Source organism: Varanus komodoensis, unplaced genomic scaffold (assembly GCF_004798865.1).
Source record: "Varanus komodoensis strain SLA01 unplaced genomic scaffold, ASM479886v1 scaffold57, whole genome shotgun sequence".
NCBI classification, from domain to species: domain Eukaryota; kingdom Metazoa; phylum Chordata; class Lepidosauria; order Squamata; family Varanidae; genus Varanus; species Varanus komodoensis.
The window spans coordinates 4,296,634-4,318,419 of NW_025336182.1; the positions used below are offsets into that span (position 1 = coordinate 4,296,634).

Genomic DNA, 21,786 nt, shown 5'->3' on the forward strand with positions numbered 1-21,786 from the left:
AGGGAAAAGCTAGTGGGGACAAAATGGCCCATTCAAGACCAAGTCACCCCAAAATATGGTTGAGTGTGACAGGGATAGTGCAGAACGATTCCTTGTCGCTGGGGAAATTTGCTTCTCTCCCAGCTACTAGGACTGCAGTGTCTGCATGTAAACATAGAAACAAAGCAAGAGAAGGGGCCTCCTGGGTCATCTAGTCTGACCCCAGGCTCCAGTTGGCTTCACTCACAACATGCCTACCATGTGCCTGTCCGGCCTATCCTTAAATACCCTCAACGATGGGGCTTCAATCACCACCACCAAGTACTTCCTGGCATCCACCCTAAATCTTGGTTCCCTGAGCTTTGCTCCGTTGGGGTGCGTCCTGCCTTCCTCTGCAGGGGAGAACAGGTCTCTGCCCACCTCCATGTGACACCCCCTCACATACCTGTATGTCGCCAACAGATCCCCTCTGAGTCTCCTCTTCTCCAGGCTGCAGAGACCCAGTTCCCTCAGTCTCGCCTCATACGGCATCCCCTGCAAACTGGCCACCAACCTTGTGGCCCTACGCTGCACTGACTCCAACCTGGCCATATCCTTCCTGTAATGAGGGGCCCAAAACTGAACACAATACTCCAGTTGTGGGCGCACCAGAGTCGCACAGAGCAGTAGCAACACCTCTCTCGATCTAGAAGCCATACTTCTGGCTATGCAACCAAGGGTGGCGTTCGCCCTCTTGGCCACCGCATCACACGGCTGGCTCATGTTCAGCCTGCAGTCAACCAGCACCCCGAGGTCCCTTTCACAAGTGCTGCTCTCCAGCCACTTGCCCCCTAACCTGTACTTATGACACCCATTCCTATGCCCCAAGTGCAAGACCTTGCACTTATCCACACTGAACGCCATCCTGTTGTCTCCTGCCCAGTTCCATAGTCTGTCCAGATCCTTTTGGATCTGGAGTACCTGCCCCTCAGTTGTGGCCACTGCCCCCATGCCCTTTCACCCTAGGAGCCCTGTCTCCTCCAGACTTTGTTTAAGCCCCTTTGCTCCGAACAAAAGGCCTCACTCCACCTCCCCACACCCCGCCAGAATCCCACTCATTTTGAAAACAACCACACAAACACCAATCAAGCGATTCTTGCCAAAGAGACGGGACCAGCATCTCTCTGCTGTAGGAAACTCATCACTGAGGGATTTTGCAAGAAGGCAGAGGTAGAGGAAAAAGTTCCCAGTGTCCACACGATCACAGACCTGTGAAATGCACCGAAAACAACCCCCTCTCCAAATTTCTGCAAAACAAATACACCTGCAGCTCGGACCCAGCAAACACGGAACTCCTGAGATCTCTGTTTCTTTAGACAAGGCCTGACTTCCGTTCCTAATAGAAAGGGAAACAGCCAACCTCCTGCCACTGAAAATACGCTTGGACAGATGGTTGAGCAAATATTGATTCTGTGTCAGGCAGGCTTGGGATGTCGGTACATTTCCATTGTGCACACAAAGCGCTTTAGGGGGACAGGATGGGAGATAAGGGAGGCAGGAAAAAAGATAAATTCAGAAGCGCATGGAAGCAGGTTACAGTGGAAATGCTAGCATGCACAAAAGGTGCTTTCTGCCCATGAGATCTCTGGCAGCACAGAGATGCCACAGAATGTAGTGCTCGGCACAGAATTTGGATTCTTGGTGTCTGCAAATCAAGTTTCTAGCCCTCATGAAGGAGAGGAGCTCCTGAAAAACTCCTGCTGAAATCAGAGAAACAGCAGAAGGCTGAATGAAGTTTCTCCTGCTAGGGGCGAGGGTGCCAGATCCTCTGCAGTTCTCTCCCCAGGGGACAAAGAAGAATTGGGCCAAGGAGTACAACCCCATCCGCAAAAACTGCAGCCGTAAGAAAAAATCATACAAGCACAAAACGGATACCGATTCACCAGCATAATTTAATATTGACGACATTTTCCATGTTTGGCTGTGAACCAGCCCAGGTACATAACAGCCGTAACGGGAATGAGGCGCTCGAGACAGTGGCACAAAAACCCTCCACAAAGGAATTCCAGAGGTTGAAGGGGGCTGCCGGAGGTGCATGGAAAGATGCCCGGCAGAGAGATCCAGGGGCAAATCCCAGGCAGGGCATCGGCGGGAGATTCCAGACAGATCGCAGGAAGGCCCTTTCCATACCACACGGCTGGAACTCGCTTCCCCAGGACGTCCTGATGTCCACCGATTCAGGTGACTTCGAAAAGGCAAGGCTGCATCCATGGAGGAGAAAGCGATCCATGGCTACTGATCCAGAGGGCCATGTGCCAACACCAGTCTCAGAGGCAGGGCACAGTTGCTGGGGAACATGGGCGAGAGGGTGCTGTTGCATCTGTGTCCTGCTTTTGGGCTCCCCGTGTTTCAACAGAACGCTGGCCTTAATGACTTGCTGGACTGACCCCACAACCACACTCTGGGCGATTGTCTAGGATAACCCTCCACTCACTTTCAGGCTGTGTGACACGGCGCCAGCAAGGGTGGACAACCTGCCATCGTCCAGGCTTTCCTGGACCCCTGGCCGTGTTGGCAGCTGCTGAGGGAACTTCAGCAGCCACTGTTGTCTGCGGCCGGAGGGCCCCCCAGCTTCCGTGCCTGTTTGCAAACGGCTTGTGCCGTCTGGACATCGCTCCTTGTGCCAAGCCAAAACGAACTTCCTCGCTCTTTCCACCTTTGGTTCTCCCGTCACTCCGTATTGTGTGTCTGCTGTGTCGTGGCTTTCTTTTTGGTGGGTGTAGGGGAAGGCTGCCCTTGTTGATTGTCGTTTTACAAAATCGTGCTAGCAGGAGCGACAGGCGCTGCCCTGGGTGCGAATGTTAATTGTGCAGAGCTGGGGAAGCTCCCAGAGCACCTGGCTCCTACCAAAGGTGGATCTGGCCATGCTGGAGCAGGACAAGCTGCCATGGCCTCTTCCAGCCTTCGGTACCTGCAGTGTCCAGGTGCAGCCCGGCAGTTCCTCCTGCTGGCCAGTCATGGTACTGCAGAGAACGCAGGCTCAGATGCCCCCGGAGACCCTTCCCTGGAAGAGCAGCAGCTGGGTCTATTTCGCAGGAGAAACCCTCTGGTCTGCCTGTGCCAAGGCGATGGTTCGGCTCTACCAGAAGCTGGGTCCTTATGAGATTTGGGGCCTGCCGGGTGTCCCAGGACGGCAGGCACAGGGCAGGACCATGGACAGCCCCCAAAATGCCCCCCCCACCCCAACTGCTCCAACAAGCAGCCATTTGTGGCTGAGCCTTAGGTATACTTAGGCTCCCGCAAGGCTGGTTCTTTCTGCCTTTCTCTTAGAAAGGGCCATCCCCTGTTACCGTGGGGAGTGTCCTGCTGGCAGGCGGGAGTGTGCGGGGACCCCGCTCAGGGCAGGAGAGAATCGAGCGGGACGTCGCACTTGCCCAGGACCACGTCCCGCCGCATGCCAGAGCCCTTGTTGAACACCTTGAGCCGCAGGCAGCGCCGGGACAGCTCCTGCAGGGAGACGCCCTCGAAGAAGAAGTCCTCGTTGAAGATGGGGTCGCGGCTCCTCTTGACCACGGCGCTGCGCTGCCTCGGCCCCGTCCCCGTCCCCGGGCGCAGCTGCAGCGAGACGCAGCAGTGGATGTGGCGTGGGTCGCAGTGGGGCGGGTAGAAGGCCTCGGCGCTGATCAGCCTGACGCGGAGGCAGCCCTGCGCCTCCAGGTACTCGCTGGAGAGCCTCAGGCGCCCTCCATGGCTCACCGTCAGCGTCACCTCCTTGGTGAGCCGCTCGCGGCAGCAGATCAGCTCCAGGGGGAAGTGCGGCACGGGGCCCCGGGCGGTGGCGGAGGGCCAGGGCGGCTGCGGCTCCGGCTCCCGCCGCGGGAAGCTGGGGCTCGTGTCCGTGGAGCTGGTCTCCTCCGCGGATAAGGAGCTGGGCCGGTGGCCGGCGCTGAAGTGGGTGGCGCGGCAGAGGAACTTCCGTCGGTGGTGCCCGTAGGCCTGGCAAGGCAGGTAGGGGGAGCGCGTCAGCAGCGGGGAGCCGTGGGGCGAGGTCTCGGTGGAGGAGGCCGTGTCGCTGTCCAGGGGGAACACGGGCTGGGACAGGGGCCGCGCGGGCGGCGAGGAGGAGCAGCGGGCGCTGCAGAACTGGTGCGGCGGGCGCCCCTCGTGGAAGAGCGACTCGCGCCGGCGCGTGTGCGGGCTCTCGGGCAGGAAGGCGAAGTTCATCGGGCTGGAGAGCTGCGGCATGGAGGCAGCGCTTTGGAGCCTCCCGCCCGGCCGGCCTTTCTCTGGCTCCGAGCTGCCCCCTCGGGCCGGGGGCTCCTTGGAGAGCTGTGCCGGGGCCTGGGGGCCCTCGAGGCCCTCGCTCCTCCACGTGCGCTGGCCCTGCGAGGTAGTCAGGTTGGGTGGGATGAAGAAAGCAGGGATCCTGTCCGGGGTCAGCACATTAGGGCAGGCTGGCCAGGGCTTGGGAACCTTCTTCCGGGAGAACATCTCAGGTCGGGTGCGGACGGAGGTGGGAGGACAGAGAGCAGCTCGGGAGATGGAGACCTGAAGGGCGAGCGGAAACTGATCCAGCTAAAGTCTCTCAAGCTGACCTGGCAAAAAGCAGAAGGAGAAAGAGATTTAGGTGCTGGCGGGAGGAACAAGCTGCCATGAGCAAGGTTAGCCCCATGTTGGAATTTCCTGCTCCAGCGTCAAGTGGTCAAGAGCAAATGCCGGTATTTTCAGATCTGCAGAAAGCAGGTTTGCGCTGCTTTTAACGTGTTAGTCTATTCATTTGCCCATTTTGTATCCTGGGTGCAGCTTATTTCCGTGGAGAATTCTCTTCTGCCGCCCTTCGTTAGTCCCCGCTTCAAAAAAAACCATCTCGTCGTCAGTCGCATCGAATGCAGTTGCAACACTTGGTCGCTCGAACTGCACGCATCGGACGGATGCATTTTGAAATCGCTGCCCTCTGCTATTATTTCCACCTCTCATCATTTGTGCCATTTTAAAGTCTTTTGTAGCCTCTCCCCGCTTTCTTCCCACCTAGTTTATGCACAGATGTGTTCTTCACAAAGCAAACTCTTTGCATTTGTGCAACTTTCACACTTGGCAATTTGTGCTACCAGCACGAAACCGAACCTCAGGCAAATCACCTTTTAAAAGTGGATATCCACAAACTGGCTTGGTTCCCGGCAGATCAGGATGGTCCCTTAGCAAGGAAACTGGAGTTAGGAAAATCAGATGCATTCACCCCTCAGAAAATGGCTTCCCTGAACAACCTTGGCGCTAGATACTAAAACCTGACCAATTGTTTTGTAGTTTCCTAGTTTCTCTGCAGTTCTCCCACTTCTGAACGCTTGAAGCATCTCTCGCGAGGCTTGGTGTCGGGCAGGAGCCAGTATTTTTGCCCTGCCCAGCTTGCTTTCAACCCCAACCAACTTTGGATGGAAGGGGCCCTTAACTCTTTCCTGAAATTGATTTCAGCCTCTGCACCGCAGCTTCACTTCTGCCCCAAGCCGATGCAAGCATTTCCCACTGCGTCATGATCTAACCACTAGGCACCACTGTCTTCAGCTCTCTTTCCTCTTCCCTTCCTCACACAACCCCTCACTGATTGCTACTCGTGTCACCCGATGAAAGTTCCCCCCCCACACACACACCACCAGCTTCTCGTCCACAAACCAGGAGGCCGATCGCAGCAAAAATAATTAAACTACAATAAAACATAAAAATGGAGGGAAACTCGACATGGTTCAGCGATCTCCACTTCCTCTTTGGAGAGAGACTGTTGCCATTGGCAAAAGCTGAAAGGTGAGGTTTGCACCTCGTTAGCCACCCAGTCGTTAGACCCACCGGCTGCTTGCCAGTAGCTTTTCGCTTCTGACGTTGCTCTGCTCCCCTGGACCCTAGGAAAAGTTTTAAAATGTCAGGAGAAGTAGCGGCGCACGGAAGCCAAAATCCTCTCTCTCGGACACACACACTGTCCGTGTAAGGGAGATGCATAGTTCCACATAGGGGGGCAAATGACTCCTGACCCACATATGGAGAAACCCTCTAACCTCCAAAAGATCTTCTTTCTCCCCAGCCTAATCACAGAAGATGAAAGGGGTCAGCAAGGATGAACTTATAAACACTTTCATGTTTATGTGCTAGACTGTTACCTCCCTTTTTCCTGCCAGGAACTCAAGGCTGCCTGTGTCACCTGTCAACTCCTTTCCATTTTATCCTAACAACAACCCTGTGAGGTAGACGAGATGGAGAATCAGGGACTGGCTCACAGCATCCAGCCAGTTTCCTGCCCAAAAGGGGACTAGAATCCAGACGCCCGGGTCCAACACTCAAAACTCTGCACCATGCTGACTATCAGCACGCTCAGAGGTCCTAGGAAGCAGGTTTCTGATCATGCGCAGAGTACTTTGCCAAGAGGCAGGCATGCTCCTTTGATGGAGGCAGAAGAGGTGCGAGGCAGATTAAATGAGGGTGTGGATAAAGGAAAAGGGGGCAGAGCTGAGAGGTCAAGTCCGAAACAGACTTAATTCTTCCATGGGGTGGGGATCGTACGAAAAAGCTGAGCTCCCACCCTGCCCCAATCAGTTTCAAAGTACTATAAGCCTCACTGTAGTTGAGACATGACTTATGAGGGCTCTATTTTCCTATGCAGCAACAGGATTAATTTAATTTAAAACATTTATACGCTGCCTATCTCACCAATGGCATCTCTGGGCAGCTAACAATCACATAATTAAAATCCACGACGAACAATAAAACCAGTCTAGGAGTTCCAAGTTTTAACCAGCCAGCCTTGCCCTCAGCTAGAATATTCCTTTCCATTCTCTCTATCAGTTTCCTGTTTCCAGCTCCTCAATAGACCCAGGCTCCCCCACCACCCTTGCGTCCCTCCGCAAGTTTGGGATGGACTCCCAAAAGCCAAGTTGGCCACCGCCTGCTCCTCTGTGCTCCCAGTTTGGCCGCGGTCCTACCGGCACCATCGCTTGCGCTCATTCTTGCACACGCTACGGAAGGAACCATCTGGCCCTTGACCAACACCGGGAATTTGCCTCGTACCCTTTCCAAGGGGATGTGGATTGCAACGCGTTCGGAGCATCCCAGTGTTTTGACAAAGGCGGCGCATTTCCGCTCGCGCTCCTTCCCTGCCCAAGACTGGTCCTTCCTCTTGCCAACAGCTGTGAACAGTTCCACAAACCTTTGCAACGGGATGGTCGGCACCAAGATCGCTTGGTGATGTGCGAGACGGTCCTGAAACTGGCCCCCCTTTCTGCTAAGCATGCGCATTTTTGCCCTCGCCCAGTACAGCGCTTCGCACATGCTTGGGAGAGAAGGCTTATCAGGCTCCGTGGCCTGAGGGACTGAACGCACCTAAGCAAACTCAAACCTCACACAAGGAAACCCATTCATCACTATGCACGAGCCCTCCGTGTGGAGGAGTGAGGCTTTCTCAGGAAAATCTGTTTCTATTTGAGAACAGAGAAGCATGCTTTTGGCCCTCCTGGTCACGAAGAGATACTTGCGAATCTGCAGAAAGTGCCGCCTGAAATCTCAAATGCCAGAACAGGATGTGTGTAGAGAAAGGAAAGTCAACGTTTAGTACCGTGCATAGCGTTAGCATGGGGAAAAACATGCTTGATGTTACAGACAGACACGCTTTTCCAAACACGAGAGCAACGCCTCTCTGCTCAGATCACTCATCCCGGGTTTTCTCGGCACGGACAGCCGCCCTGCAGAGCAGTTCCAACAGGAAAGCTCAGGAACACCGTTGCCATGTCCGACAACAAGCACGTGACCCGTCCCATCGCCAGAAAGCTCCCCCTTCCATTTGAGCAGAAAGCTGTGCTCCCAACCCAGCTGCCACGACAGAGCCAAGCAGCCCCCGTTACCTGCCATGGTTCCCCGTCCTGCTTTCACCCCCTTGCTTGGCTCGCACCCCTCTCCTTGCTTCCTCGGTGCTCCGGGAGACCAGCTGGCTCCATGCGGGGCTCCCTCTTTCTGCTGTTTACACCTAGAGCTTTCCCACGTCACGGCTCTGTTCCTTGCCACGGCGCTCTCTGGACCATGGAAACAGCCACCCACAAGAGCTCGGGAGTGCTAGAATCAGTTCAGGATAAAATACCTTGGAGAGGACAAAACCGGATCGGAGAGAGCAGGACGGCATCGCCGAAACACGACCAAAACATGACAGCTCTGCTCAGCCCGGGAAGCACTGCGATTTCCGACGGTTCGCTCTTCGCCCAGTTCCTTCTTGGACTGAGACGTTCTTTGCTGATCGTGTCTTTTGGCAAGGTGCCTTGGCCCTGTTAGCTTTGGTTTTGCTTGGAGAATCAGTACAAAGGAACCATTCTTCCCAGCAAAGCCAAGCGCTGGCCACACACTTCCAAGCGTAAAAGCCCTTCCTGTCCCTCTCCCTCTCCTCTAACACGTTACAGGTTTCCCAGTCCTGGAGCACCGCTGCAGAACGACCCGTCCCTCTGGCCTGACGTGCTTCGGGGCAGCCCCTTTCGTTCAGCTGACATTTCGACAACTAGAGCAGGAGACCAGAATGTAAATATTGTTGACACGGAAAGGAAGCGATGAGGACGAGGAAGGGGGCCCTGCTTATAGGGCCGGTTTGCTGGCTTTGCCCATTCCTGCAGGGTGGCCCCAAGAGGCCCCCGGAGCAACAGCGGTTCTGCAGCCCTGTGGAAGGGCCAGGCAGCTCCATCCGCACATGAACTCTGTGTGTGCTTTGAGGTGACGTTGCCCTCAGGCCAGCTCAACAAGAGAGCCGGTGCATGACATAACAGACCGTTGTAATGCCCTCTTGTGTGGCTGTCCTTGAAGACAGTCCTGACACTTCAATTGGTTCAGAACAGGAGCAACCAGGATATTAACAGGGAGTGGCAGGGAAGGCACCCGCAACGCCAATCCTTTATCATCTACACTGGCTGCCAATTGAAGTCCGAGTCCAATTTAAGCGCTGGTGATGACCTACAAAGCCCTAAACAGCCTAGGACCGAGATGTTGGAAGGAGCGCCTCCTTCCCTATGTGCCTGCCCCCCCACCCCAAGATCTGGGTCGCAAGTCCTCCTTCGAGAGCCCTCCTTGAAGCAGATTAGGAAGGTGGCTACCCGGAAAAGGGCATCTTGGTGGTGGCACCCCAATTGTGGAATTCGCTCCCCAGAGAGGTTCGCTTGGCACCGACTCTGTATTCTTCTCGGTGCCAGGCTAAAACCTAACACCCATCATTTTAAAAGTTGATTAGGCTTCATTGTGCTTTTATTATTGAATGCTTTACTTCATTTGTGTTCCACTGTCCGTCCTGAGACAGTAGTAGTTGGATGGACACAACATTTTTAAAGAAATAAATTAAATATACTGGACTGAGCCTTGGGAGCCTGCAGTGGGGGTCCCCATATGGACATGGAGGTTACTAGATGATGGCCAACACTGACCAACACGCCCTGCAGGTTTCCTACGAGGATAAAACAGAGGACCACCCTGGCACGGATCTTTGAGTATAAAGCACATCAACCAATTCAGCACAACTTCAACAAGGACCAAGAATGGAAAAGGAGGCCCAAGCTGCGGCTGTAAAGCAACTTTTGCCCTCCTGGCTCCCCCTCCGGGATTTTGACCCCCAATTCCTCCTTGGAGAACATACAGCCAAGCTCTGTCAAAACCAGGCTTGGCTGCAAGAAAAGCAAAACGCTCCATCTTAAGACTCTTACTCAGCCTGGCCTACCTGAGAGGGCTGTTGTGAAGATAAAATGGTTCCTGTATTACAGGTGTGCCTGTGGGGAGAGATTAGCTTGGAAAGAACCGTTTCGAACCCTCCTGGGCTGCTTGGATGAAAAGCCAAGTTCTAGGAACACCTCTCGCAGTCGAATTGCACAATGGAAAACCGCAGCTACGGCGAGATCAGATCGCAGCCTTGCCCTCCCGAATGTCAAAGCCCATTTTGCGCTGGGAGTCTTTTTTCATAGCAGCAGCTGCAGTCGCAAGCGGAAGAGACCTGCCCCTTCCTCAAAGGCTGTTTGTTTCGCAGGCCTGGCTGAGCAAGCAGGTCTAAGCCAGGGGAACAATCTCCGTCAGCGTGACAGGAGTGTCTGTACTCTGGGGATTATCCTGGAAATCCGAGCAGCTCTGTGAAAGAGGCAATAGCTACTCAGCGCTCAACGAAACAGAATCAGCAGGCCGTGGCTAGGTGGAGTTTGCACCTGAGGCTTTCTCCCAGCTTTCCTGGGAGGAAACGGCCACCGCAGAGCATAGAAACAGAGTGAGTCAGAAGGGGCACCCGAGCCATCTAGTCTGACCCCTGGCTCCAGCCGGCTCTGCTCACAATGAACAGCAATGTCAGTTTTCTTTGCATTGCCTTTGTGTCCGGGTAATTCCCAACAGCAGTGAGGAAAAAATCATGGATCATCGGCCGGTATGTCTGAGAACAGAGTGGAACCACCGCCGTTGAGATAGCTGTATGGTCCCAAATGGAGCAGATGTGAAGATCCAAGACAGATACTGATCACGCTAATATTTTTAAAAATGATGCCCCATGCTCCTTTGTGAAAGCTAAACTCAAGTCAGCTGAGAAAGCACAAGTTTCCAGTTGTGACGAAAACAGCTCAAGGTGGGCAACCGCCGGTGGGTGGCCTGAAAAGGCAGGCGGGAGGGAACTCAGCTGTAAAAAATGAAATAGGAAACCCAGCACAGTGACTGAAGGCTCAAAGCGGGAGTTTTGGCAGGGCTTCTCAACAAAGCTCAGCCAGCGGCTCATATCGCGGCCGTAGGAGACGCCTCCACGCTGCAGGCCATGGTCCTGATCCTCCCCGTTCCAGGCTACGCACGACGATTCTGCACAGCAGCTGCCTGGCAGGTCGTGGAAGCTGGGGTGCCTCAATAGCCAACCCTGTTGGCCCAGTTAAAACCACAGTGTGGAAACTGGAATGCCCTCTGTTGGCCACGCATCTGAACTGCAGCATCCTCATTCACCTGCGGGTGAACCTGGGGGGCCCCCTAGTGGCCGACACCATGCCTCCCGATCCCAGAGCTCAGGTGAGGCTGCCCTCCTGTGGCCGAGGTGGTGCACTGCAACCTCTTGATTCTGGTAGCCCAGTTAAGACCAGGGCCGTCTTAACGCGTGGGCCTGATGGGCACTTGCCCGTGGGACCCTTACTAATCTGTGTATGTTAACCCTTGGAAAATTGGAAAACTCCCAAACTTAACAGCAGTTGTAGTTGTCCCAGGGGCCCCAGGACACTGCTTTGCCCGGGGCCCATAATACTGTTCAGACGGCCCTGGTTAAGACACACTACCAATGAAACTAGGTCTGGCCAATTCTCTGAGAAGCAACTATTAAATGATTTGCTAAATCAATTGCCAATTTAAGAAACAAAATCACACCTTCAATGTAAGCCTCAGGGAGGGTCAGCTGATATAGTCCAAATAAGAGGGACAGCAGTGCTTCAGTTGCCAAAGGAGAAAGTGTGTGCGCGCACACATTTTAAAAGGTAGAAACTGAATGCAGGCAACCCAAAACCACAAATTGCATCATCTGTTGAAACCTGCCCTCCGGCCTGTTCGCATTCTACTTGGTGCCACTCCAGGAACCAACTGGAAGATTCTCTCTTCTGTTTCACACTCAGGAAGCACCTTCTTAGATTTGATGGGTGAGAACTACGCACCATTTTCGGGCCAGCCAGCATTACGCTGGTTTCAGTTCATTCTGGATCAAGGCTGATCTTTCAGACCAACATGGGATTCAGACACAATTTGCTGGCTGATGGCACACAACACACATTGCACAGTATGTTTGCAATGGGGTGTGTATCCCCCTCACACAATCCTGGCCAACACTGGAGTAACGTGCCCAAAACATGAGTACTTGGGGAAATGCTCCTGATCCGGATCCAAAGAAAGAGCCTGGAACAGCACAGGGTGCCCTCTGGTGGCCAATTCTATGAATTGCAACCTCCTCATCCCATTCTGCTGCTTAAACTCAGGTGCCCCCCTGTGGCCAACTATGAACACTGCAGGCTACTGATTCTATTAGCCTAATTAAGATCTCTGTGCTGAAGTTGGGTGCCCTCTGGTGGAGAACACTGAGCATTACACCCTGTTGGTGTCCGTTGTCCTGGGAATTCAGCGCTGCAACTCTTAAGACAGAATCCTATTGGAAGTGCCTCGTGGTGGCCTTGGTTTGAGGAAGCAATTGCAGTCCAAGCTGTATCGCACTTTAAATTCTGCCTGGAAACAGACGGGTAACCAGTGAAGCTCTTTCAAGAAGGGGATTGTATGCTGGTAGGAAGAGAAATGAGCATAATGAGTTTCTTTTATGTCACACCCAAAGCGGAAGCTCTCTGGGTGGCTCACGACAGTTGCAAAAGCAGACTCTGGACATCCTGCAGCTTGCTCCGTCCCCAGAAGGAGTTCGCCACCGTGGGCCATCCTGGATCGCTCCTGCAGGACTCCAGATAAAAGCTGGCTCGTTGAATCCAGCCTCCTCTGAGCTTTCCACAGCAGAAAAGGTTGAAGCGCAAGCCTGTTGGCCTTCTTGGCTCCCTGCCCTGGAATGGGGACCCAAATCCTTCTGGGAGACAGTTCAGCCCTCAAGCTGAAAAAGGGTTCAGCCACCTCTGCCTGGCAAGCTAGACATGAAGAGGCATCTGTGAGAGCAAAGCAGCTCGCTCCGTTCTCTCCGGCTCACCCAGGCCGGCTACTCACCTGAGGTGGTCAATGTTGAGGTTGGCCGTCACGATCAAGCCAACAGAACCGATGGCACACGCCCCAAGGTTGTTGTCAAGCATGGCAGCGATCGCCCCACCAGGAACAAGACTGCGTGGGAGGAGAGAAGAGTCAGAGAAAATTCCTCTCCATTCTACTTCTCAGGTCATCTCTGGCCTTCAGCAAGGTTCACAAGTACTGGAGACAGGGCCTCCTTGGTGCCAGCCCCATGGAATTTCCTCCTAAAACGTACACAGCTGGCCCCGCTGGCCAAGAGAAACCCTGTTTTCCTGGCCTTTTAAAAATGGGTACTCATTGCTGCCAACAGATACTTTCAAACTGTTACGGGTTTAGGAAAAGTCATTGAGATTGAATAGGGTTTGATGCGTGTGTTCAGCCCATTATTATTATTATTATTATTATTATTATTATTATTATTATTATTATTATAACATTTCTATGCCGCCCCTTGCCAAAGCCTCGGGGCAGCTTACAACACAATAAAATACAATACAAAAATAACAATATAAAATTAAAATTAATAATATAAAATAAATACAAATCTATGCACTGAACTTTCAGGAGAGCTTCCATCATATTGTGAACCTGCTCAACCACAGGACTGCCGTTCAACCTTAATACCCAAAATTCAGGCCTCACCTGTGCCACCTTTCTGTCACCGGAGGCGGTGGTATCATTCTGCCTTGCGCTGGGGCTGGCGCTGAAGCCATGTGCGGCCTTTCCTGGCCAGGAGCCAGAAAGGGAATGCTTGATGGATCCCGTCCAGAGGGTGAGAACACTTTGTTCCAGATGTTCCAGAGCACAAGCTCTCCCCAAACAGAGTTCACCGTGGCAGATCCTGACACAAATCTACCAGCCTTCCCTAGCAAAGATCTAAATCGCTAACGCTCTCCGGGAAACCTGACAGGGCCACAACTGGGGAAGTGACTTTCCTCAGCCTGGTAGAGGCAAGGCCACAGACCTGCCATCTCTCTCCAACCTGCCAGGGATTGCCCAAGCTTACCCAGGTGCTCCCTCCAGGTAACGTCCTGGCTGGAAGATGGACACCATCCTTTTCTCGGACCCATTGAAGAACAGGGCGTATTCAAAGCCCACTCCTTCTGTATCCATGTTTCGGAGGAACATACGGGTACCATCTGGGTTCTTTGCCACGGACTCTTTCCTTACCCATTCTGGGAACAAATGGAGGAAGGAGGAGGTGAAAAGCAAAATAATTTGATGTGGGAGATTCAATCTGGGTCGAACAATGATAGATTACTCAGCATTAAGGATAGGAAAGTAAACCTCTCAGATTCGCTGAACACCAGCTTGAATCTTGTCTCCACTGAATCTCTATACAAAAACGGTAACACAGCTCCATCTGTGCAAATTTCCTTGACTTCCCTTCCACCCCAAAGGCACAAACTGTAGAATATTTTAGAGAAAGAAGTCTACAGAAAAACTCCAGCTCAGCTACTACCATCCATCTGCTCCGAGCCAAAGAAAAAGCCCCTCACACTAAAACAAATCGGGGTAGCCTCTCTGGGAAAGACTTTCTGCCCCTGGAGGGCCACCACCAAAGAGGCCCTTCTCCTTAGCACCCACCAGCCCTATTGTTCCATGAGAGAATCAGGAGAAGGGCCCCTCTTCCATGAGGACATGTCGTGAGCAGAGCCGGGGGTCAGACTAGATGGCCTGGGAGACCCCTTGTGACTTGCTCTGTTTCTATGTTTCCTGCAATGAAGCGCCGCTGGAGGCTTGAAAAAAGTCTTACAACAAAGTCTTAGGAGGAGGAGAGGAAATCTCCCAACCCCTGAGCCAACCCAAGGGCAGCTGGTGTGCATTCCCTGAAGGGCAGGAAGGCTGCATGCAAAATGTCTAACTAGAAGGACGGATGGACAGACAAGGACCCTTGCCTGGAACATCATTGTGGAAGTGCCTCGAGTTCGGTATCCTTCGCCATGTCCCGTCTTTCGACATCTCCATAAATCTCGCAAACTGTTTCAACATCTCCTGGCTCCAACTCAAGCTGGGGAGGCAAAAATCCTTTGTCTCCTGGACTGGCAAAACGGTCTCTGAAAATTGATTCAAAAGTACAACATGGGTTTAGGAGATGGCTCCTCATATACAGAATTCTACATGAGCAGCAGAGCAGCAGAGGCACCGGCTGGGGGAGAGGGCTGAGTGGCCAAGCGAAGGCAAGGCAGGAGCTGGGCAGGGGAACAGGGGGCCAGGAGCAGCGGAGGGGAAGGGCATCGTCCCTTGGCCACGGCCCGGGCTGTCCGGAGACTCCCTTCCCTGAGACACAGAGGTTTGATTGTTTGTTTTGTGTGTGCTGTGCTTTGCTTTTCTTCCAATTTAAATTTATCTTATCCTTGTGTGTGTGCGCGAGTGGTTTTTTGTCTGGGAGAAGTGGGCGAGTGAGAGGAACTGCAGGACAAACAAGGCGGGGGACCAAGGAAGGGTCTCGGAAGGGAACCCGATGGCAGACCAGGAGATGGCCTTGGCGGGAGTCACGGGTGTTGCTGTCCGCTGCGACAGCTGCGACATGTTCGCCCTTCTCCCCCAGGAGAGGCAGGGATACACTTGCCCTCGGTGCAAGATGGTGACCCTGCTAGAGGAGAAGGTGAGGGGCCTGAGGGCCGAGAGAGCCCTCCAGCCCCCAGGAGCAGCCCCCCTCCGGACAGAGGGTTGAGGGGGCACGGGAGGAGCAGCCGGGGAGCCACGGAGGCAGGTCACCCACAGGCGCGGGAGGCCAGCATGGCCTCCTCCTTCCCTGGCGCCGATCTGGAGCTGGGAAGCAGGTTCTCTCCACCTGGGGAGGCTGGGGCTGATGAGGCCTCGGGGGACCAGCAGGACCCCCAGCCTGGGACGTCAGGCGGCAAGGGGGCCGCTGCAGGAGAGGCGAGGGCCAGGGCACGGCCGCCCACCAGCACCGGGAAGGTACGGCAGCGGGTGATTGTTGTTGGGGACTCCCTGATGAGGGGCACTGAGCCGGCGGTGTGCCGCCCCAACCTGGAGACAAGGGAGGTCTGCTGCCTGCCGGGCGCACGCATCCAGCATGTGAAGGACAGAGTGGAGCGTCTTGTTCGCTCCGGGGATCACCAGCCGCTCCTGGTGATCCCTGTGGGCACAAACGACGTGGCCAGGCAGGGTGCAGTTGGGACCACCAGGGACTTAGAGGCCTTGGGGAAGAAACTCAGGGAGCTGAAGGCCCAAGTGGCCTTCTCGTCAATCTTACCTGTCCGGGGATTTGGGCCAGGAAGGGACAGGAGGGCCTCCGAGGTGAACGACTGGCTTAGGGTGTGGTGCCAGAAGGAACGCTTCGGGTTCCTTGACGATGGCACTCGTTTTCTTGCCAATGGACTTCTAGCAAGGGACGGGTTACACCTCACGAGGATGGGGAAAAGGTCCTTTGGAGATGCTCTAGCAAGCTTCGTCCAGAAGACTTTAAACTGAGCCGGGGGGGGGGGGTTCAGGCCCCCCAGGAATGTGTCTGCACTGGACAAGTGTGGCGGGAGGATCAGGGCTCTGGGAGCAGGGTTTTAGAGGTACTGCAGGGACTGACAGGACTCCTACAGAGAGGGGCCAGGTATCAGGGAGGATGGGAGGAAGGAGGAGGATGGGAGGAAGGAGGAGGCTGGGGACTCCAAGGAAGGGAAGCGGTGGGAAGGGGTTGAGGTGCATGTACACCAATGCTAGGAGCATGGGCAATAAGCAGGAAGAGCTGGAAGCTCTCCTGGGAATAGGAGGGTATGACCTGGTGGGAATCACAGAAACTTGGTGGGATGAAGGGCAAGTCTGGAATGTGAACATAGAAGGGTATCACCTTTTTAGAAAGGACAGGAAGGGAAAGGGGTGGGGGCATGGCTTTATACATCAGGGAAGGGATAGGATGCAGTGAGATAGAATGCAGCACAGATGGGGATCCAGTAGAGGCAGTCTGGGCGAAACTTAGGGGTTTTGACAGGGAAAGAGACCTGACAGTGGGGGTATGTTATCGCCCTCCAGGTCAACTTGAGACCCTGGATGATGTCCTGACAGGCCAGATTCTAAGGATATCTCGGGGGAGAGACACAGTAATTATGGGAGATTTCAGTCTCCCGGATATTACTTGGGAGACTCACTCGGTGGTGACAGCCAGGTCACGTCGCTTCCTAGAAGCTATAGAGGGAGGGTTTTTTACACAGAGGGTCTGATAGGCGACGAGGGGGGAAACATCCTTGACTTGGTCTTGACTAATAGGGAGGAGCTGATAGATGAAGTACAGATTAGGGGAGCTCTGGGTGCGAGTGATCACTCCATCCTTTGCTTTGAGATCAGGGGACTGGGGACGTGCAGCAGGTTGAGCACTAGAAGCTGGGACTTCAAGAGGGCCAACTTTGGCCAACTGAAGGCCAGACTGGGGAAAGTCTCCTGGGTTAGGTTACTGGAAGGTAAGCGAGTTGAGGAGGGGTGGATAGCACACAAAAGGGAGGTTTTGGAGGCGCAAGCCTTGATGATACCTCTAGTCAGTAAGGTGGGGAGGCGGAGGAGAGCACCGCCATGGATGCGAAAGGAGGTGGTTGGAGGGATTTAGACGAAAGAGGAACCTCCGTAGGAAATGGGTACTGGGGGAAACAGACAAAAGGATATAGCGGGAGGAGGAGGCCAGTTGCAGGAGGATTCTTCGCAAGGCTAAGGCTGATTACGAGCTGAGACTTGCCAAGAATATCAAGAGCAACAAAAAGGGCTTCTTTCAGCATGTAAATAGGAAGAGGAAGGGGAGACAAGTGGTGGGACCACCAAATAAGGAGGAAGGAGATCCAGTGACTGATAAGAGGGAACAGGCACAGATGCTAAATGACTATTTTGCCTCTGTGTTCTCCCCAAAGCAGGATGGGGGAGATCCGCATAGGAGATTAGACGAGGCCGGGGACTTAGGGGCACAGATTAGAGTCACCCCCCTTGAAGTTGACGGGCTCCTCAGGGCATTGGACATTACAAAGGTTACACCCGAGAGTACTTAGGGAGTTGGCAGGGGTTCTCTCTCGCCTGCTGGCCTCCATTTTTGAGACCTCATGGAGAACGGGTGAAGTTCCAGAGGACTGGAGGGTGGCATCAGTGGTCCCAATTTTCAAAAAGGGTAGTAGAAGGGACATGGGGAATTACAGACCTGTTTGCCTTACATCCAATGTAGGAAAAACAATGGAAAGGCTCATAATAGAGAGAGATCTAGTGATGCTAGATAGGGAAGGGAGGCTGGCAGCCACACAACATGGCTTTTGCAAAAACAGGTCTGCCAGACAAACCTTGTGGAATTCTATGGCAAGGTTTCGGGATGGCTAGATGGAGGGGATGCAGTGGATGTGGTATACCTGGATTTCAGCAAGGCCTTTGACAAAGTGCCCATGATATCCTGGTGGAGAAACTGAGGAGTTTTGGGATACACCAAAGCACTGTCTGGTGGATTAGGGCATGGTTGACTGACTGAAAGCAGAGGGTAACCATTAACAGGGAATCACTGGGATGGCGGCCAGTGACAAGCAGGGTCACTGGCCGCCCTCTTTAATCTTTTCATTAACGACATGGAAGAAGGGGTGAACAGTCTGCTGATCAAATCCGCAGATGACACTAAAACTGGAGCAGTGGCCACAACTGAGGAGCAGGTACTCCAGATCCAAAAGGATCTGGACAGACTATGGAAGTGGGCAGGAGACAACAGGATGGCGTTCAATGTGGATAAGTGCAAGGTCTTGCACTTGGGGCACAGGAATGGGTGTCATAAGTACGGGTTAGGGGACAAGTGGCTGGAGAGCAGCACTTGTGAAAGGGACCTCAGGTGCTGGTTGACTGCAGGCTAAACATGAGCCAGCCGTGTGATGCAGCGGTCAAGAGGGCGAACGCCACCCTTGGTTGCATAGCCAGAAGCGTGGCTTCTAGATCAAGAGAGGTATTACTGCCGCTGTATACGACTCTGGTGCACCCACAACTGGAGTATTGTGCTCAGTTCTGGGCCCCTCATTACAGGAAGGATATAGCCAGGTTGGAGTCAGTGCAGCGCAGGGCCACAAGGTTGGTGGCCGGTTTGCAGGGGATGCCGTATGAGGCGAGATTGAGGGAACTGGATCTCTGCAGCCTGGAGGAGACTCAGAGGGGGCGACATGCAGGTATGTGAGGGGGTGTCACACGGAGGTGGGGAGAGACCTGTTCTCCCCTGCAGAGGAAGGCAGGACACGCTCCAGTGGAGCCAAGCTCAGGGAACCCAGGTTCCCTTTGGATGCCAGGAAGCACTTCCTGACAGTCAGGACCCCGAGGGTGTGGAATGGGCTTCCATGGGAGGTCATTGACGCCCCATCGATGAGGGTGTTCAAGGATAGGCTGGACGTCCACATCGTGGGCATGTCAGGAGCGGAGCTGGCTGGTGCCGGAGGTCAGACTAGATGGCCCGGGAGGCCCCTTCTGACTCGCGCTGTTTCTATGTTTCCAGACTGAACCCGGTTATCCTGTACTGTGGCTGCCATCGAGGCTTCCCCACAGGTTTAAATCACTCTTGAAGTCCTCCCTACTTTAAGTACAGGAATTCACTAACAAAATATCCTTGCCAAAGGAAATTCGGGTTGTACGACAGGCTGCTTGCTGGAGGCACGCTCTATTTCCCCTTAGTCCAGCAGGAAAATTGTTTGAAATCAAACTCAAGGCAAAAGAAACCAAGCCTGTCTTATTTCATGCATATAAGAAATGTACTGGCCATATGGAAAGTCAGAAAAATAATTAGGGAAACATTTGCAAAATGGAAGGCTTCAGAGATAGATCCCGTTAAGAGCCGTGGCTAATGCCCAGCTTCAAGAAAAACATGCAAAACTTTTACCTGCATCAGCAAAACGCATCTTCTGTCTTCCATCTTTGATTATTTGTGTCCAGTGATATCAACAGCAGTATGTCTAGATAGTCTGATGCCAAAACTTTTTTTACTAAATCAACATCACACAGGAACACAATAGGTATTTGAGCAAAAGCAGTTGCATTATTACAAGCTTGCACTGCATTCTACCAAAATCTCCCCACCCCAGGTACACAATGAAAACTGCATCCATTTCTAACCATCACAGACACACAACTTAGGCCAGAGGTGACCCATACAACACACCCACAAAGCCCTTGCCCCCTGCCTTGTTCAAAAGTTTTTCTTAACGCCGCCTTGAAAATTTTCGGGCCGTCTACTCCCTTTCAAGCCTCTACGCTTGCTCTTCCCCCTCTCCACCCCTTTGCGCCCCTGCTGTTCCCCGCCTCCGGTTTTGCGTGGCTGTTCCTGCCCCCTTCCAACCCCCAACAGCATGTTATTTCTCCCAGCCCCACAACCTGCCCCTCCCTTCCACCCGCAAGCCTTGCATTTTTCTCCCTCATCCCTCTTCGCTAATTTTTGACAAGCGAGGTTCCCATGACCCCCATTAAAAGATCGGCCACCTTCTCCGCGAGAGGCATTGTCCGCTGCTTCCCACACAACGATTTCCTGAATCCTCACGTGTGCCCAAAGGTCTGAAAGAGCTCCCTGGTGGATGCACGCCAGCATTTAAGAAACGTACACAAAAACAGGGGTACGTTTTAGTGCAGAAATCCAGATGCATTAGGACTAGTCAAGTGATCACTGTAAGCCATTCCAAGGAGCTTTTCTCATGCGCTTAATAGACAAGAATGCTCTAGATCAAACCGGCACCGGTTCCTGCATTTCCACACTTGCGGTGTAAGAATTACAAACACAGAAATGTAAACAGTTTTCCTGCCTAGTGGGGCTACTCAGCTTTACACCTTATATAAAGGTAAAGCTGAGTAGCCCCCCAATCTTGGGGCAACATCCTAGCTTCTAATACAGATGCTCAAATCAGCCAAGCTCAGCTTTCCCTGAAGTTCACCACAAAGCTAATACTGATTTAAAACCACTGCAGACTGCAAGCTTTTTCTTCTTGCACGAAGGTTTGTACATGTGCACACCGGCGGTGCATTTTTGCCATGCACACATCCAACTGTCTCTATGCGCGTTTTTCAAATGCATGCATGTTAACATGTTTGTCTCTAGAATCACTCCTGGGGACATATGGAGCTTTGGTGCAGATCAAACCTAAGTCTGCCTTCCAGACCAAACACAAACCGGTTAATCCTCATCAAAACTGAAGCAAATTGATCTAGCTTCTAAACCAGTCCTTTCCCTCCTTCCGCAGGAGCTTCCTGTGGTGCCGTTATTCACATTGTTGGCCTGCACCTTGAATCGGGGCCAGGAGACCTAGCAGCCTCAGCCAGCCGTGCCCAATGTTAAGGCACTCAGCGAGTTCTAGTTTCAACTGTCTAGAAAACACTAGCCTTAGAGAAGGCTAAGCTACCTTTGAAACTGGTGCCTCTAGGAAAGATGTTTACATACTAGAGATTTCATATATTGTTTGCATTAGCCGAGTGGCTTTCTAGTTGAGTTACGATAAAGATTAACAAAACCCCGGTTCTGATCCTGCCTCTCCCACGGCCACTGAATCCCTGAGTGATGCAACACACGAGTCCGGGGGCCAGTAAAGGAAGCAAGACTGGGATTACTGCAGAAATGCTGCAGCTGGAAACTCAAGGTGAATCTGGACAGAGCGGCTTGGGAAAGACATGCAAGGAATCCTGGAGAAGCTGGTCCCACTTACCTAAAGTGACAGCAATCCGGTACCACATTCCCGGGTGAGACAGACCACGGGTCTGAGCCAAGACGTGGCTGAGCCAGCGAGGTTCAGGGACAAGGCTTCTGTCCTCACCGGACACATGCCTGGACTGACGCTATAGCACTTAGCAGAAGCTAGAGGGAATATTTCCCAAGACACCCATTTTTTTTTTTTTTAGTAGGGACACGGGTTCCCTGGAAAAGTTACATGTCCTAAGGGGGTAGGAATGTAGTGTGCCATTCCAAACACCACTGTGGAAAAGAAACGGGAGAAGCATGCCAGAGAAGAGAGTACAGGAGACGTACTGTTTGTACCGAAGGCAAGTATTACGAAATCCAAATTGCAATCCAGGGAACTACATCACAGCACTAAAAAAAATATGGCTGCTCTCAAGCACACGCACCTAACCGGAACCTCATCTTCAACGCAAAACCAACTTATCCAACACAGAAATAATGCT

At 53.1% G+C, this 21,786-nt stretch overlaps 2 protein-coding genes across 4 annotated transcripts; both read right to left on the reverse strand.

Annotated features, from left to right (window-relative positions):
- Nucleotides 1-1,890: 1,890 nt before the first annotated feature.
- Nucleotides 1,891-8,306, reverse strand: C2CD4D (C2 calcium dependent domain containing 4D). 2 transcript variants are annotated; one of them, XM_044449177.1, is made up of 2 exons: nt 7,839-8,306; nt 1,891-4,553 (listed from the first exon to the last, which is right to left on the reverse strand). In XM_044449177.1, the coding sequence occupies exon 2, from the start codon at nt 4,447-4,449 to the stop codon at nt 3,355-3,357; it is 1,095 nt and encodes a 364-aa protein (XP_044305112.1). In that variant the 5' UTR covers nt 4,450-4,553; nt 7,839-8,306; the 3' UTR covers nt 1,891-3,354. The 2 variants fall into 2 exon arrangements, with proteins under 2 accessions (XP_044305112.1, XP_044305111.1); XM_044449176.1 differs by having other exon boundaries at nt 7,009-8,306.
- A 2,678-nt stretch (nt 8,307-10,984) lies between these two features.
- On the reverse strand, nt 10,985-21,670 carry LOC123032942 (acyl-coenzyme A thioesterase THEM4-like). 2 transcript variants are annotated; one of them, XM_044449183.1, is made up of 5 exons: nt 21,312-21,670; nt 14,571-14,729; nt 13,679-13,847; nt 12,655-12,765; nt 10,985-12,228 (listed from the first exon to the last, which is right to left on the reverse strand). In XM_044449183.1, exons 1-5 carry the CDS (start codon nt 21,337-21,339, stop codon nt 12,210-12,212), a joined length of 486 nt encoding a protein of 161 aa, XP_044305118.1. In that variant the 5' UTR covers nt 21,340-21,670; the 3' UTR covers nt 10,985-12,209. The 2 variants fall into 2 exon arrangements, with proteins under 2 accessions (XP_044305118.1, XP_044305117.1); XM_044449182.1 differs by having other exon boundaries at nt 10,985-12,578.
- Between the last annotated feature and the right edge of the window lie 116 nt (nt 21,671-21,786).

Excerpts from the sequence above, each read along its gene's own strand:
- C2CD4D (XM_044449177.1), bottom strand. The coding sequence starts at position 4,449 with ATGTTCTCCCGGAAGAAGGTTCCCAAGCCCTGGCCAGCCTGCCCTAAT.
- LOC123032942 (XM_044449182.1), bottom strand. The coding sequence starts at position 21,339 with ATGTGGTACCGGATTGCTGTCACTTTAG. Across the intron at positions 14,730-21,311 it reads CCGGATTGCTGTCACTTTAG|AGACCGTTTTGCCAGTCCAG; the intron begins GTAAGTGGGACC and ends ATCAATTTTCAG. Across the intron at positions 12,579-12,654 it reads CTCAACATTGACCACCTCAG|CTTGCCAGGCAGAGGTGGCT; the intron begins GTGAGTAGCCGG and ends CTTCATGTCTAG.